Source organism: Sander vitreus, chromosome 5 (assembly GCF_031162955.1).
Source record: "Sander vitreus isolate 19-12246 chromosome 5, sanVit1, whole genome shotgun sequence".
In the NCBI taxonomy this organism is placed as follows: Eukaryota; Metazoa; Chordata; class Actinopteri; order Perciformes; family Percidae; genus Sander; species Sander vitreus.
The window spans coordinates 31,800,257-31,815,815 of record NC_135859.1 but is presented as its reverse complement, the minus strand read 5'-3'; the positions used below and the strand labels follow the sequence as shown (position 1 = coordinate 31,815,815).

At 39.4% G+C, this 15,559-nt stretch overlaps 1 protein-coding gene and 1 pseudogene across 4 annotated transcripts in view; one reads left to right on the top strand and one right to left on the bottom strand.

Annotated features, from left to right (window-relative positions):
* Window positions 1-276: 276 nt before the first annotated feature.
* sh2d3cb (SH2 domain containing 3Cb) overlaps window positions 277-15,559 on the bottom strand; it is a 38,962-nt gene continuing 23,679 nt past the window's right edge. For all 4 annotated transcript variants that reach the window (XM_078251491.1, XM_078251489.1, XM_078251490.1 and 1 more), the window contains 6 exons: window positions 7,415-7,881; window positions 5,688-5,803; window positions 4,490-4,661; window positions 3,441-3,552; window positions 2,705-2,911; window positions 277-1,249 (listed from right to left, as the gene is read on the bottom strand). In XM_078251491.1, the coding sequence (XP_078107617.1) occupies window positions 1,080-1,249; window positions 2,705-2,911; window positions 3,441-3,552; window positions 4,490-4,661; window positions 5,688-5,803; window positions 7,415-7,881 (1,244 nt within the window). In that variant the 3' untranslated portion in view covers window positions 277-1,079. The remainder of the gene's footprint in view (window positions 1,250-2,704; window positions 2,912-3,440; window positions 3,553-4,489; window positions 4,662-5,687; window positions 5,804-7,414; window positions 7,882-15,559) is intronic.
* LOC144518660 (UDP-glucuronosyltransferase 2A2 pseudogene) lies at window positions 11,600-13,817 on the top strand (annotated as a pseudogene).

Below are 15,559 nucleotides of genomic sequence, written 5' to 3'. Positions count from 1 at the left end.
CTGTCTCTCTTTCAGTTAAGGGGTCCTTGGCCTAAAAGACGTTGAAAAACCCTGCTTTAAAGAGATTAAGGTTTCCTTAAGAGAGAACAAGTCGGTAGCCTTTGAGTGACCTGCTTGGAAAGGTTGTGAAATACTTACTGTGTGCTCCTTCACAGATACAGTACATTTGTGATCACACCATCTTGCACAAATATCAATATCAAATATCACAACATCTCAAAGAACATTTCAAAAATCCCATGTTTCTTTCATTCATCTGATAAACTGGCTAGACAGTGAGGTAAACTGCTTTATTTCCATTTCACATTTCAGATCAATTTTAGACATTAATACTATGTAAAGTAATAGAAATGCTCTGTGCCTGTGTGCTGCACTCATGTGGTTAGAATCAGTTCACCTTTAGTTCAGTCACTTCCACTTCACATAGTGGTAATCTCAACCCAGATTATATTAAATACTCACTTTAAATTAGAAAATCTTAATGATTAACACATTATGATAAACATTATACAATAAACTGAAAATGTAGATACAATGTTATTCTGTTATTGGGTTGTACAATATGACATACGGTTTTAGATTTAGGGAAGGTCCAGCCTTCAGGCAGACATAAAAACATTGCTATACATTAAACTAACAGACCGAGAGGCACGGCCTCATCACAGAAGATGTTTCCACAAAAACAGAAAACAACTTCCTGTTTTTTTCTGACGAACAAAAGCACCGTACCGCGACAGAACCTGGCACAGTACTGCATATTTACACAGATATCTTTCGTTCACATTTTTGGTTCCTTGTTGGATACATGGAGTCCTCTGGAATTGGCACTTTGAAACATTAAAGTTGTGTTAAGAATATAGATATTGGTAAATGAAATACAGTTTTAGAAAAAAAAAGCACCAAAGCAGGAGCTGTGATGCCGTGCAAGTCGACTGTACATTTTGTAGTTTCTTGGTTTGCATCTTCTGTCCTCCAGGGTGCTGTACTACTTTATACTTCCAGTGCCTCCACCATCATCTGTCTCTAGGTGTTTCTGAGCTCATCCCGGATAAACTAAGTCATCAAAAACAGGTCTTGGGTCAGCACGGTCGGACAGGCGGCTCCAGCCTGTTGGACAAGGCTGTCAGCACTTGATCAAACTTGGCGTATCGCAGAGCCTGGCTCTCCTCGGCTCCCCTGCTCCCCCACAGCAGCCTCATCTGGAAGTCGGTCAGGAAGAGCTCCAGGATCTCTGCCTGCTCCTGGAATCCTGCAACATCAACATCACCTTATTAGTGGATCAACAGCAGAGTTCACAATTTGCTCATAATAACCAGATTTTTTTTTTTTCACTTTCACCTCCATTTTTAAAATCTTTTTCTTCTTCAAATAATAAATTCAGAAAAAAACACAACTGGGAAAAAGGCATCTTACTCCTCTATAACTGGGCCGAACTTAGGTTAAAAAAAGCATTGTCTGATAAAACACATTTTAAACAGAACAGGTAAATTACCAGCGTCAGGTTATGTTATTTAGCTTTTTTACTTTAATTAAAGCGGCAGCCCACAGAAGTGGATGGAGACCCTTAATGTTGACAGTTACACTATTTCAAGAAATGTTTGAAAGACAAAGGTTTTAGTAGCAAGGGCGATTCCAGGATTTTTTTAAGTGGGGTGGCACTGGGGGGGACCAATAATCAGTCAAAGGGGGGGGACAGAATACAGCATAATATATCTGCTTAGAAATATAGGAAATATTGGATAGCATAGAACAACACAATGTAATTTCACTAAAGAAACACATCTTATTCAATTTTTTCTTTCAACAAATTGTATATCAAAATGCAACACACATTTTCTCTGGGCTCTTAAGGCAAACATTTGGATATATGGAAACATTAATTGGTCATGTGACAAGGGCTGGGAAGATTTTTTTTTTGTCACAGAACTGTATAAAAATAAAGTGCATACAGTGTGTTCCATATATTCCTACTTTTAAACTGGCCTCGAAATTTCAAAAAGTACACAGTTGCCATACAATGTGTGTTTAAAGTATATATCCATTCAGGGACGTGCACAGACATTTGGAGAGGCTATTGCTCTATCCTGTAAAAAAGGCACCATCATTTAAATCTGGTAAATATAACATATATGGTTTAAGTCAGGGGTGTCAAACTCAATTTAACTATGGGCCACACTGAAAAATGAGAATCACATCAAGGGCCAGACATGTATAGTTTATTGACATGCTTTTATTTAATCAAAAAAGTAAAATATCTTTGACTGTTTTATTGCATGTCTCATATAGCCTTCTCACATTGAGTTTGGTCCACATAAAGCCCAACAAAAGTCAGCAAAACAGTTCCTTAGCCATCATAGAATTTAGCAAATCAATGCATTCTGATTACATTTTTAAAAGCAGGCTACCACACAGCCAACTGACAACAGCCTGAATATACAAACCCACTAGTTGTGTAGGAATTTCTGAGTCTGAAAGTTGGCAAATCTGCCAGATTCTGCTTTGAGTGTTGTGTAATTGCAGTTTGAAAACAGTTTCCCATATTTTTTTGGATTGGCACACAACTAGGCGGAATAACATTTATTGTGAACCTAATTTGAATTTGACATACATACTATTACTTTAATTTGGTTATTCATAAATAATGCAGGTATAATTTTCCTTTGACCAGTTTTGATCAACAGCCCACCTCTCTCCACTCTCTTACCTTGCAGTTGGCTCTCGGCGTTGGAGCGGTAGATGCCCCCCAGCTGAGCGATGGTCCTCGCCGCCCCCAGGTGGAACATGACCACGTCCACCCCGACTTCCACCGTCTCCCACGGCTCTGTCCCCTCACCCATCGCTATGCTCTTCTCCAGCAGGGACAGGAGGGGTATTACGTGGGGGAAGGTGGTGCTGGACAGCGGACAGCTTTCTGGAGGACAGACACACCGACAGAGTCAGTGTTTTACCTCTTTTGCTTGATTTTCGTCTATTTCCCTTTCCCAAAGGGAAAAGCTTATAACAGAAGAATTGCAAGGCCAAAATGCACGTATGAGGCTTCATTTGTAACCTAAATTCTTCTAGTTTCTGAAAATGTGCTTGATTAGCATGTGATTAAAACACAACATACACTACAGCAGTTCAAACATGGTTCAAAATAGTTATTTATTTCTAGCCTACAGGTAGAGAAGCGTCATCATTTTGCATGAGCACTAAGATCATGAATAATGCTTTGGTGCTTATGATTTCAGTTAAATGAACTGAATGATTGAATTGCAGAGAATTTTACCAATCAAACGATGTAAAGCATGTCCATATTGACAAAAGTTTTGAACTTTTGTGTTTAAATACTTATATGTAACATGTCAGAACTCACGCACCACCGGCGACCCGGTGGATGTTAACAGGTTTAAAGGAAGATGTGTTTTTACGAATGGACCGTGCAGCGGAGGAACCCTTACCTCTCCCGTCATTCAGGCTCTTCATGAACGGCCTCAGAGTTTTCTCGTAGAGAATAGCCCCCTCTGTGTGTCGCTGTCGTAACGCCGTCCAGGTCTGCTCCAGACGAGACACCTTAGAGAGGGTAAAACATCACCATTAAAACCTGGCAGTAAGGGGTGAGGCCCCCCTGGTACCCCCAGAAAGAACCAGGGATTTACACTCGAGTCCGTTTAGTTTCTAAACCAGCCCATTTTACACTTCTACTTGCGCTTGGACTGAGAACTGAGAGCTACCTTTGGAAGCCTCAAACATTATTTGAACTCAATTAAACACAATATCTTACCTCTATAGTGTTTTGGAGGGCAAAAATGTGTAATGGGATTCCACTGTATGTGATGTTTATCTCAGCTGCTTACAAAATTAAATAAATAAACTTGTATTTTAATGAAAAAGTACAAGAAAGGTTTTTAGATTTTGTATTTTATTTAATTTCTTGTTTCTTTGTTAGGTGTTTGTTCTGACATGGAATAAACTTAAAGGGGTAATTTTACATGATTTTATACTGTATTTATATTATTTATCAGTACAGTCACAGGTGATGCAGTGATGTGATTCTGTAAATGAATAATCTCTTGAATACAAACTTTTAAAAAAAACACAAAAGATGAATGACAAATACGATTTAGGAGTTGTTTTCTCTACTAAAAATAATGATAAGGCATTTATGATACCTTCTCTAACTTACCGGGTCATGTTAACTTTGACAAAAAGAACACAGGACGGACCTATACATTATTTCGAAATTTATAACACCAATCAAAGATAATATGGCCATGCCACAGTATTATCAAAGTACAGCCGTGCTAATTGTTTTTTATGGACAGTGGGTGAGGGGGTATACTGCAGGTTTTATTGCAGAGGATAACATTGCTTTCATGTTCAGCAGGGACACCTCTTGCATATCTCCTCATAGTTCCTGTCTGTCTCCACTATTTCTATCAATAAAGGCAAAAATACCCCCAAAAATCATCCAATCAATGTAACTCCAGTCTAAGTGACGCATGTGTACCTGCGGCAGCTCTAAAGCTCTCATGACGGCAGCGAACCCGAACATGTTGCCCATGGTGCTCTTGAGCTCAGCTGCGATTTGGATGATTTTATGTAGCAGGCCGGCCCGCTCCTCAGTCGTCCCTGTGCAGCCCAACACATCCACAGCCAGCATGATCGCCATGGTTTGGAACCTGCAGGAGTTTAGCTCATATATCACAATCATATCCGCATATTCACCAGGCATTAGAATGACAAAAAAATCATATTTTGCTTCAGGAGGAACATTTTCATCTCTCCCAAAAAAGAAAACCAAACTGGATGGATGAAAAATGGAGAGACAACTTTGCTGTTCTTAGGACAAACTTCACACATGCCGTGTTGTAACCTAAATCAAAGGGTCTATCCTCTGTACAGTCTCAGTTTTACACTTTCATTCATTCTCATAATTTGATGCTGTACTTTGTCACGTTTAGGGGAACCTGCTAACATTTAACATGTAACATTTAGCATGATAGCTTGTTAAATATTTTTCTATTCAGAGGAATGAGTACAAAGTGCATTTCCCAATCTAAACCCCACTCAAATACATGAAGAAAACAATAGATATCTAAATAGACTGTGCATGCTTCAAAATATATATAAAAATTAAATAGATAAAAGAAAATGTGCAAGATGCTTGCATATAGACTGAGTCAGACTATGAAAGTTATCTTCTTAAGTGTTTTTGTGCTATACTTTTGGTAGTAAAACAAACACAGGATTAATTTGCTATTCAAGCAAAAGACAAAGTTTGTACGTATCCCATAAAAGGGGGCTAAGTCGTATACAACGTTTTGCAAGACCCACGTACTGAATAATTTCAGAGTGGTCATCATCTCTCTGACCCATTGTATGAATGAAAGGGGCTTTGTTGATTTCCAATTGAGAGAAGGCCAACAGAAATGCAACTGTGTTTTCCTGAGGATTGCCTGTGCTGACTGTTGCTTTTTACCGGTTTAAATGACGCCACTGCCAGCAAATTCCAGCAGCTGCAGCTGGTTGACCTTAATTCCGTCAATGAAATTTGGGGCTGCTCTCTAAGCCTCTTTCTGTACTCGGCCAAAGATCGTTGGCGACAATAAAGAAACACCCTTCTGATTGAGTATTCTGATGGAGAACTACTGGTTGGACTAGGTTGTCTGGGTTAGGGTGCCCAGGATTTCTGAATTCTTTCTCACCTCTCCAGTAGGTCCAGTCTTAACTGTGTGCCATGTGGTAACGTAAGCAGCTCCATCCCAGAACTAACTCCCATCATCCTTTGCACCTCCGGGGTCACCTCCAGAATTCTGGCCACCTGGGAAACACAGACATAGTTTTATTGATCTACTCCTGACTGTGTGTCTTTATATGTGGCTGGGTGATTTAATGCACTTCATGTGTAGCCCTCTATATGTGTGTGATGTGTTTGATTTTGGTTTTCTTTAGTTAGGGTTGATTTTATGAGCAAGACAATGCACTCTGAGATATCAGCCCATATTCATGTTTGTCTCTGAACACCTCGTCATGCATTATCACTTAATCTGTGTAAAGAAAAACATTGTAAATTATTAATACAAATGTGCATTAAAACACAACATTGGCACATTATCATCTTATAGTTAGACGAACAGTTCCCAATCTACACACCAGCAGATACTGAGCAACATAAGCATTCATTTAAAGTTATGTTTGTGTCCACCTGATGAATGTCCAGTATTGGCTCTCCTTTTAGCTCTGTTTTGATTTCCGCCAACTCCTGAGGAAAATACATGTCTCTTCAGTTGCTTAAAGTTCCGCTTTCTTCACTAGCTGGTTTCTAACTGTGTCTTTCTGCTGTTTGCTTCTGGGGAATAGATAGCATGGCATTGCCAGACTGATTCGCAAATGCGTATTACTCTGGAACCTCTCAGTTCATTTTTGATTTCCAAGGGCGTTTTCCAACGGTGCAGACCAAAATACCTCTACACACAATTGAATAGACCTACAACCAATCAGAACAACACAACAACGTGGCTCTGAGTGATACATGTAAGTTGGGGCATTGCATGGTATGTTTTGAAGCAGGAAACTAGCAGACTGGTCTGGACTGGTTTACAAGCTAGGGCACAGAGCTTTTCCCCTGACAACAGCTGTTGAATCTGGAAATGATAAAAGCGGTGAGACACAATCAAAGCAGTTATGTTGTGGGCCATAAAGTGAGGTTAAAGGTCCTGACACACCAACCGGACGGCTGACCGTCGGCAGAAAAGGCAGTCGGACTGATAAGTCGGCTCCCCGAGGTCCAAAAAGTGCCTTGGAACACACCGAAGCTACGCCGACTTGAGCGTACGTTCTGCTTGTGCGCGAGACGTAAAACAAAAAATGAAAACCGTAAATGACGAACGCGTCACATGGGTCTGGCTTCTCCAGATGACCGATAATGGCGGCTTGTTCGAAATACGATCTCGTATTTAACGAAAATAGTGGTAAAGCGAGACATAGGCCATACAGTTGCTGAATCTGTCTTCATTTCAGATCGACAAAGGTCAGTTTAAAAGATTTCCGACAGATTTTGAGAGGCGTTCGTCACTCATCACGCTCGCCATTTCCGGGTTAGCACTCCACCAATCAGATTGGTCATTGAGTCCGCCTGCCTGCCCTCCGACCCAGCAAATCAGGTCGGCAAAAATGCAGGCCGACGGCCCCTCCGACGGACGACGGCACGGAACACACCAAACAGACTCGAGTCACCGACCTCACCAGACTGTCAGACGGACGATTATCGGTTTGGTGTGTCAGAGCCTTAAGAGACTAAAGTCTTCGGTATAGTTGAGGAGAACTGTTGAGTTGGGTGATAACACAACAAGCAAACCTTTTCACATTATAAATAGTAATTTTAGTAATTGTTATTCTAAAAAATATAGATTACAGCAACTTTAAACAGTACCATGCAGTCAGCCTTGGTGATCTGTTTGGCCGCTGTCCTGGGGTCGACCTCCGCCAGCAGCTCCTTCACCCTCCGCAGGATGCCCACTTCCAAAGGCTTATTCTCCTTGGGCATCAGCGTCGACAGATACCTGCTCGGTTTGAAAGATGAGACCGCCTCCACCACTGGCGAGAAGTACACGTTCCCATCCTCCAACCTCAGCTGATCGATGCCCACTGACCCTTCCTCCACCCGCAGCCTCTCCACGTAGCTCTGGGGGCCAGGGTACAGCTCTGTGTAGCAGCTTCCACCTGCATCAGAGGACGGGGAGTCCTGGTTCAGAAGAGGTTGGGGTTTGTTGTTACACTGTCTGCGGAGGGTACTTTTAGGAGAGGGCAGGGGTCGGACGTTATCAAAGCGCCTGGAGAGGGACGGGGATGGAGCCACGCTGGCTGCCCGGCTACTGCTAGTGCTTGTAGACTGTGGGGCTGGAGACAGAAGAAAAGAGGGAAAAGGAGACATTTTATGAACTCTATAATGTGTTTCAGTCCCTTTTTACTCTGTCAGCCCATGAAGTGATTAAGGTTTTAGTTTTTTTAAATGCAACTTACAGACAATCGGAAAAACACAAAGTATATCTCCAGCCTGATATACTCTATTTGAGGCTAGAGTGTATATGAATCTAAGGTAAAGTTGACTTGTTTCAAAAAGGTAGATTGTTTTTTTCCCTGACAAAATCCTTCACCTTAGCCTCTGTGTGAAGCATATTTGTTTTGTCTCACAAAAAAAAATTGACTGTATCAAAGGTACCTGTAGTTCATGCATGAGCACAATGTTTGGTTACACGCTATGATAACCTTCAAGGTTCATCACACTGACTTAACAACCATGACTAAGAATACTTTATCTACTGCATGTAGATGCAATGTTAAGATTATTTAATTTCAACTTCCTTCTGTTCACATTTTATTTCAATTGTTTGTTTTTCAGTTCTTTTGTTAGATTTTCATTATCTTTTTAATTTTGTTTTGTTTTTTTGTTTCTTTTTTCTTTACACCTTCAATGTCTTATGTTAGCTGTACAATGCAATATTAGTATTGCTGCCTCTGTGTTTCTCATAATTATTTTCTCTAATCATGAATACCTAAAGATCAGTGCTCAACAAAATAACGGCTCGTTGGAAAAATTAAAACTCTTTACAGAAAAGACAAAGCGCAGGAAATGTAAATTAATAAGGATTAAAACAAACAAAATAAATCTCTCAAGTCTTCAAATCAGGATAGTTTGCCTTTGTTCTATTTAACCAGTGCAACAATATCACTCTTATCTCGGTACTACATCTTATGGTCAATGTCCAAGTCACGCCCCCCCCCCCCTCATTTCAGCTCTCTTGTATAACCAACCTGCAGCTGCTGCATACCACACACCCTCCGAACTTTATTCCTGTTCAGTGCTTACACCCTCCTAACTGCTTTACCGTCAGAGGTGGACGACAGTCAGTCAGTGATCCGTCTGCTGTGAGAGAGGCTGGACGCACAAATAACAAGCTCATGTTGACAAGTGAAATCTGTTGACTAGGACGAGGTAAGTGGTAAGTGTTGAGATCAAAGAATCAAGACCAGTGAAAGAGTTGTACAAGCTGACATAGGGTGGTGGCATGTTGATATAAAGCTAAAAAAAATATTTGACTGACTTTTCGGTGCAGTCGTTTTTGTTTTCATGTTGGATGATGTAATTATTCTACGTGCAAGTTACTGTGATTTATATGTGCATGCATTGAGTGTGAAGCAAAAATATTTGCAAATGGATGCTACGGTCTCAAAGACTAGCGCGTTCCACATGTTTCCTTTTGACAAGTTCAACAAAAGTACTCCACTTTATGAATGATTTGAGCAACCTGGCATCAGACGATGCAAATTCACAACTACGGTATTCCTAAAGTTCATCTTATAGACTGTAAGAAAATGAGCAGACTCATGGCTGCAAGAAAACTCAGACTCAAAAAACTAAATGTTCTACTGTATGCTACAACTACAGCAAGAACATTGAGGAATTATTTGGGAAACAATAGCGTATCAGCTTACAAAATGGCCTCAGGTTTCCTGCAGAAATGTCACCGTCAGACTTTTTTCTTTCCTTATTCAGAGAACATGCACTTGTACAATATGTATTACTGGTAGTCTTTTGTTATTTAATGCATTGCTCTCAACTTTCAGGTCTCCAAAATGTTATTAAGCTGCTATTAAAACCCCTTCAAAGTGGATAAACACCTATTATACTGAGCAACACAAGTACATGAACACAAAGCTGTGAAACCTGAGAGAGGAAACATCTACCAAATCCAAACAGCTTTTGTAAATATCTTGGGAATTAAGGGGATTTACACACTGTATGGTTATGTAATCAGGGAATTGAGAATTATATAGGTCTAGGAGCAGTGAGTGTACATTTGCTGACAATCATTTGTGGAAAGCCTTGTAAGAATGTGTACTGTATTTGGGCTGCACTATTGAAACTTTGCTCTCAGCTGTGAGTAGGTGATATTTGTTCATCACAGAGTCAGCAAATGTTGCTGTTGTAGTAATTGTTGTTGTGACAATGTCAATATCCAACCATATGCGCTGGTGCTATATTGCATTGTCTAACACACTATAGTCTTAGTCCCAGAGCCAAGACTCAGAGGACATTTGGCTTGTATCTTAATGAATTTAACTAAGAAATTATGCAACTTTTTGTTTTTCAGGGTCAAATTATTTTCAACTTTTTGGTTGTCTTTTTCGACACTTTTCTTTTTTTCCCCGATGTTTTTGGATCTTTTCCCGCCAATTTTGTCACTTTTTTCAACGTTCTTTTATCAATTGTTTTCTTAAAATGCTATAAAATTCTATAAAATGCTATAAAATTCACCAAATTCAATGAAAGTATTGAACTGATCATTTGTTTTACTTGTGAAGAGCATTGTATGGAATCATCCACGTTATTTCTGTCGACAATTCGGTTTAAAGAAACCCAAATTTCTGATAATCTTTTTGAAAATGGACAAACAGGAGGGTTAAAGTAAACAGGTGATTGACAGTTATCTCCTTTGATAAGACATCAGCATGAACCCCTTCTTAAGTTCAAATGACACTTTCTATTCCCAAGGCTGCAAGAGTTCTTGTGACGTAAATTTCATAATTTGTCCACGAAGGTCTATGTGGACATCTGTGTGGACGTCTAAAATGCAGCCCATAAGTTTAGGGCATGCACGCAATCTATGCATGTGAGGACACACGTATAAACAGAACTGCATGTGTGCTGTCCATATCCATTTTAAAAAGGACGTTTACACTTGATTAGATAAGTGCCCCTTTCCTTTGACTAACATCATCTTGGATGGAATTGATCTAAAGAGACTAAAAAGAACATGTTACCTCTGTGATACTAACATTACATATGCCTTTTCTGTTCTTTTAAAGTTTGGACTATAAGCAGTCTTCTTGGATGTGACTGTACTCCTGCAAAACCAAATTTTAGCTTTTAAAAAAACATCTACTAAGTAAATGCTTTTAAGACTAAAATGAGAGAAAATAGAACTATGTATTGCAGATGTAAAATTAAACATGGTTCTGCAATTTGCATGGTGCTTCTAATGTAATACTATTTCATATTAGGTAATCTAATCTACAGTTGCGGTTCTAAATCAGGTTCAGGACCTGCAACACTGCAAGACATGTCATTTTATAAACCACTAATCAGAGGTTGCAAATGAGTCCAACTTCCAGGTGACAAGCTTGTTTGATCCCAGTTTCAAGGAGCTGAGGGATCCTGAACCTTAACCACAACCAGACCTGTAGATAAGAGTACATCAGAGTATCTTTACAAGCATCAGGAGTTTTACGAGAAGTCACATCTTTGTCTAAACTACCAACCAAAATGTGCGAATAAGTCTAGCTTCCATTCAATCATTGCTCAGTAGTTGTTTTCCAGACTAAAACCTTTGTCTCTCAGTATAATATCATATATACTATAATATGTCATATACTAATCTGAGAGGACTGCAAATAGACATTTCTAAAACTATGAAGAAGCTGAAATTATTCTATATTCTATATTTTAAAGTTATTTATTTAAGTTATTTTTAAGTCAATGCATGCTCTTGACCTCAAGAAATGTAAATCCTTGTTGAGAGAGACATATCTAACTTCCTCACATCTCTAAGAATTTCTTTCAGAGATGTACCAACCGATCTTGGTGGCAATTGCAGTGCTGCTCTGCTCTTCACCCTTGGCAAATGGAGGAAAAGTCTTGGTGTTCCCAGTGGATGGAAGTCACTGGGTCAACATGAAAGTCCTTATCGAGGAGCTTCACTCCAGAGGCCATGAAATCACAGTGATGCGGCCATCAGACAGCTGGTACATCAAGCCAGAGTCCCCTCACTACAAGTCCATCACTATAAATTCCTCTGCTGGTTTTGATGAAGAACGCTTTGGGTCATTTGTAATTACGATGATTAACATGCGGCGGGAAGGTGCTTCACTTATGGCCCGTATATCTATGGAATATGGACTGTTGAAGCAGTTCTATCAGATGAATAAACAAGTGATTCAGATGATGCAGGAGATGTTTGAGAATAAAAAGCTGATGCAGAGCCTGCATGATGCCAAATATGATCTGGTTCTGACGGACCCGGCGATTGGTGGTGGGGTGCTTTTGGCTCACCGTTTGGGTCTTCCAATTGTCTTAAATGTGAGGTGGACTATTCAGGGTGAGGGGCATCATGCAATTGCTCCTTCCCCACTCTCCTACATCCCAATACCAATGTCAGAGCTGACTGACAAGATGACGTTTCCCCAGCGGATCAAAAATGTATTTTACTTTGCCTTCACATGTTTTCAAACTTGGTATGTCACAGAATCAAACTACAAACCATTTGTACATCATTACTTTGGAAATGATGTACATTACATGGAGCTGTTTCAGGCAGCAGACATCTGGCTGATGAGGAATGATTTTACTTTTGAGTTTCCACGTCCCACAATGCCAAACATCATCTACATGTCAGGATTTCAGTGCAAACCCTCTGAGCCACTGTCTAAAGAACTAGAGGACTTTGTCCAGAGCTCTGGTGAACATGGGGTCATCGTTATGACATTGGGAACCCTGGTAGCAAAACTTCCTGAGGACATCACTGAGGACATTGCAGCTGCTTTCGCCCAACTTCCTCAAAAGGTGATCTGGAGGCACAAAGGCAAAAGACCATCCACCCTCGGCAACAACACCTTACTCTTGGACTGGCTGCCTCAAAACGACCTCCTGGGCCACCCCAAGACCAGAGTGTTTGTGGCCCACGGAGGCACCAATGGAATACAGGAGGCCATCTACCACGGTGTCCCCCTGGTCGGCCTTCCCCTCATGTTCGACCAGCATGACAACTTCTTCAGGATGAAAGTAAGAGGTGTGGCCAAAAACCTGGATATTGCAACTGTGAACAAAGATAACTTCCTGGAGGCACTGAAGGAGGTACTCTATGACCCAAGCTACAGAGAGAAGATGAAGGCACTCTCCAACCTGCAGAGAGACCAGCCCATGAAACCACTGGACCGGGCCATGTTCTGGATTGAGTTTGTCATGAGGCACAAAGGAGCGGCACATCTAAGGACGGAGTCTTACAAGATGTCGATGATCCAGTACCACTCAATTGATGTGGTGGTGTTTTTGTTGGCAGTTATTTTGCTAGTATTTACTGTTTTTGTTTCTGCAGTAAAGTTTCTTTTGCGAAAAATGTTTTCTAGAAGCAAAGTCAAAAAGGAATGAGGAATGTGCCGCGGGATAATTGTTTAACATTTTCTGGATCCTGATTTATTTTAAAGAAAAATTCAACATACATAAATTGTTCTGTTCTTTATTAAGCGTTTTAAGCAGGATACAAACACTCTTACACCTGTATCCTAACATGCCTGAGTGTGTAAAGCTGAATGCCCTCACAAATTGTCTAATGACTTCCGCCAAAGATATCATGTTTTTATTTTGTTTGTTTGCGTTTTTAACTTAGCAGAATATCTAAAAAATCTGTAAATATTTTACAACACAATTTGGTGAAAAATTAGACCTGGAGTCAAGCGATCAGTTTTTAGTCCATATCCAGCAATGTTTAAGGATTTCCTGCAGGTTTTATGAAAAAAAAAAAGTATTCTCATAAACTATTGCACTTACTTAATTGAAACGCAATAGGCTTCATTTTTTATAAAAAACTGGCACATGTATCTTGTGATAGTTCATCACTAGGGCTGGGGGATGATTCAATATTGTATATGATTTTTGGAGATGATATGATGTTGTCATGTTTTCTTTTCACAAATTTCTGTTGCCCACATAATGATTTTGAGCAAGCTGTAAGTGAAAACTTACAATATGTGTAAAAGGAAAACTATAATAAACCACTTTAAGAGTTTGGTCTGGTGTACTGCGTAACAATGGAACAGGTTATTGCTTCACAAAAAATTTGATTAACGTTTATGTACTTTTCTATATCATTATCATACATCACAAGTCTGCAAATAAAAACTTGCATCCTGGACCATACATATACGCAGTAATATATAGACACAGGACCATATATATATATACAAACATAATGACTCACTGTGTTACCATACAAAAATATGATGTACAATGAATAAAAATGTTGAAACAATCCTTAATAATATAATAATGATTACAACTTAATCGGCTAACCATTTGAATCATGCTTGCTTTTGCAGAAGTGAATATAGATGCAGGTTAAAAGAAATACAGAACCTTTAGTTTTCCACAATAAAATATTGAACTAGGTAATTGAAACAAATAATTAATTAAATGAATACATTTCATGTTTAGTTTACCCAACCAGCAATTAATGCTGTCATCTTTTTGAAGTTATGTATTAAACATCTTTGTTTGAATTTTCACTATTCAAGATCTATTTTCTGCTTTAAAGAAATAAAACAACGTTCCATACAACTGTTTGTAATATAGAGATTAGGCATGGGCCGGTTACCGGTTTCAAGGTATTCCGCGGTTTTAAAAAGTCACGGTTTCAAAACCAGCTAAATTTTCTGTCATACCATTCCTAATAATAAAAATAATAATAATAAGTTTATTTGATATAGCACCTTTTACAGACAAAGTCACAAAGGCCTTCACATGATAAACATTTGTAAAAAGGCAGTAGGATCCAACAGAAAATAAGCAAGGAAAAAATAATTGAAAGACCAATAAAAATCATTTAAAAGATTAAAACCCAAAACCCAAAGTTACAATCATGAGTCAAAAGCGAATTTAAACAAGTGCCTCTTAAGCTGCTTTTTAAAAGCATCAACAGAGACTGCCGAACGTAAGACAATAGGAAGGGCGTTCCACAGGTTTGGAGCCACCGCTTCAAAGGAAAGGTCACCTTTAGTTTTTAAGAGAGTGCGTGGGACAACCAGTAATCCCTGGTTAGAAGACCTAAGGGACCTGTTAGTAGTGTACGGATGGAGCAGGTCCGAGATATAAACAGGTGGCTGACCATGCAAAGCTTTATAAGTCAGAACAAGAACTTTAAATTGGATCCTGAACTTGATCTAAGGTATGAGCTGTTTTTTAGTCTTGAATGACAGAAAGTACACTTTAGAAATCCCTGTCCCTGCCAGTGTGAGAATGATCAATGAATGATCAATGCGCAGCGGGATACTGGTGTCACATTCTCTGGATCCTGATTTATTGTAAAATAATAACAAAACAACAGCACTAAAATTAAACAGTAAACTGTTTTGTTAGTATGCTGAGCAGGTTACTGTAGTATCTGAAGAGCCTATAAGGTTAAAGTTTGTATAAAACTCAAATGTGCTGAGACATAATGAGCACTGTGTTAGTGAAGTAAGTTTAATGATTTTCCTCTCAGTGGAGTGATGTGTTGAAGAGGATGTTTTATGTGATTCTGTGATTGGGGGCTGAGTGGGATCAATGATTTTATGTGTAGTGTTGGAGCCCCCCAAAAAGACTGACCTCAAAGGGACTCAGACCTTTACTTGCCAACTGCAGTGTTCATGGTTCATGGTGCATGGTGCAGTGTGTTTAAAAATAAAATACATTGTGTTCAATGGGAAAAAAGTCAGGGAAAAATTTTCAAAGTTGTTTTTTACCCAGACATTTAAAAATAATACA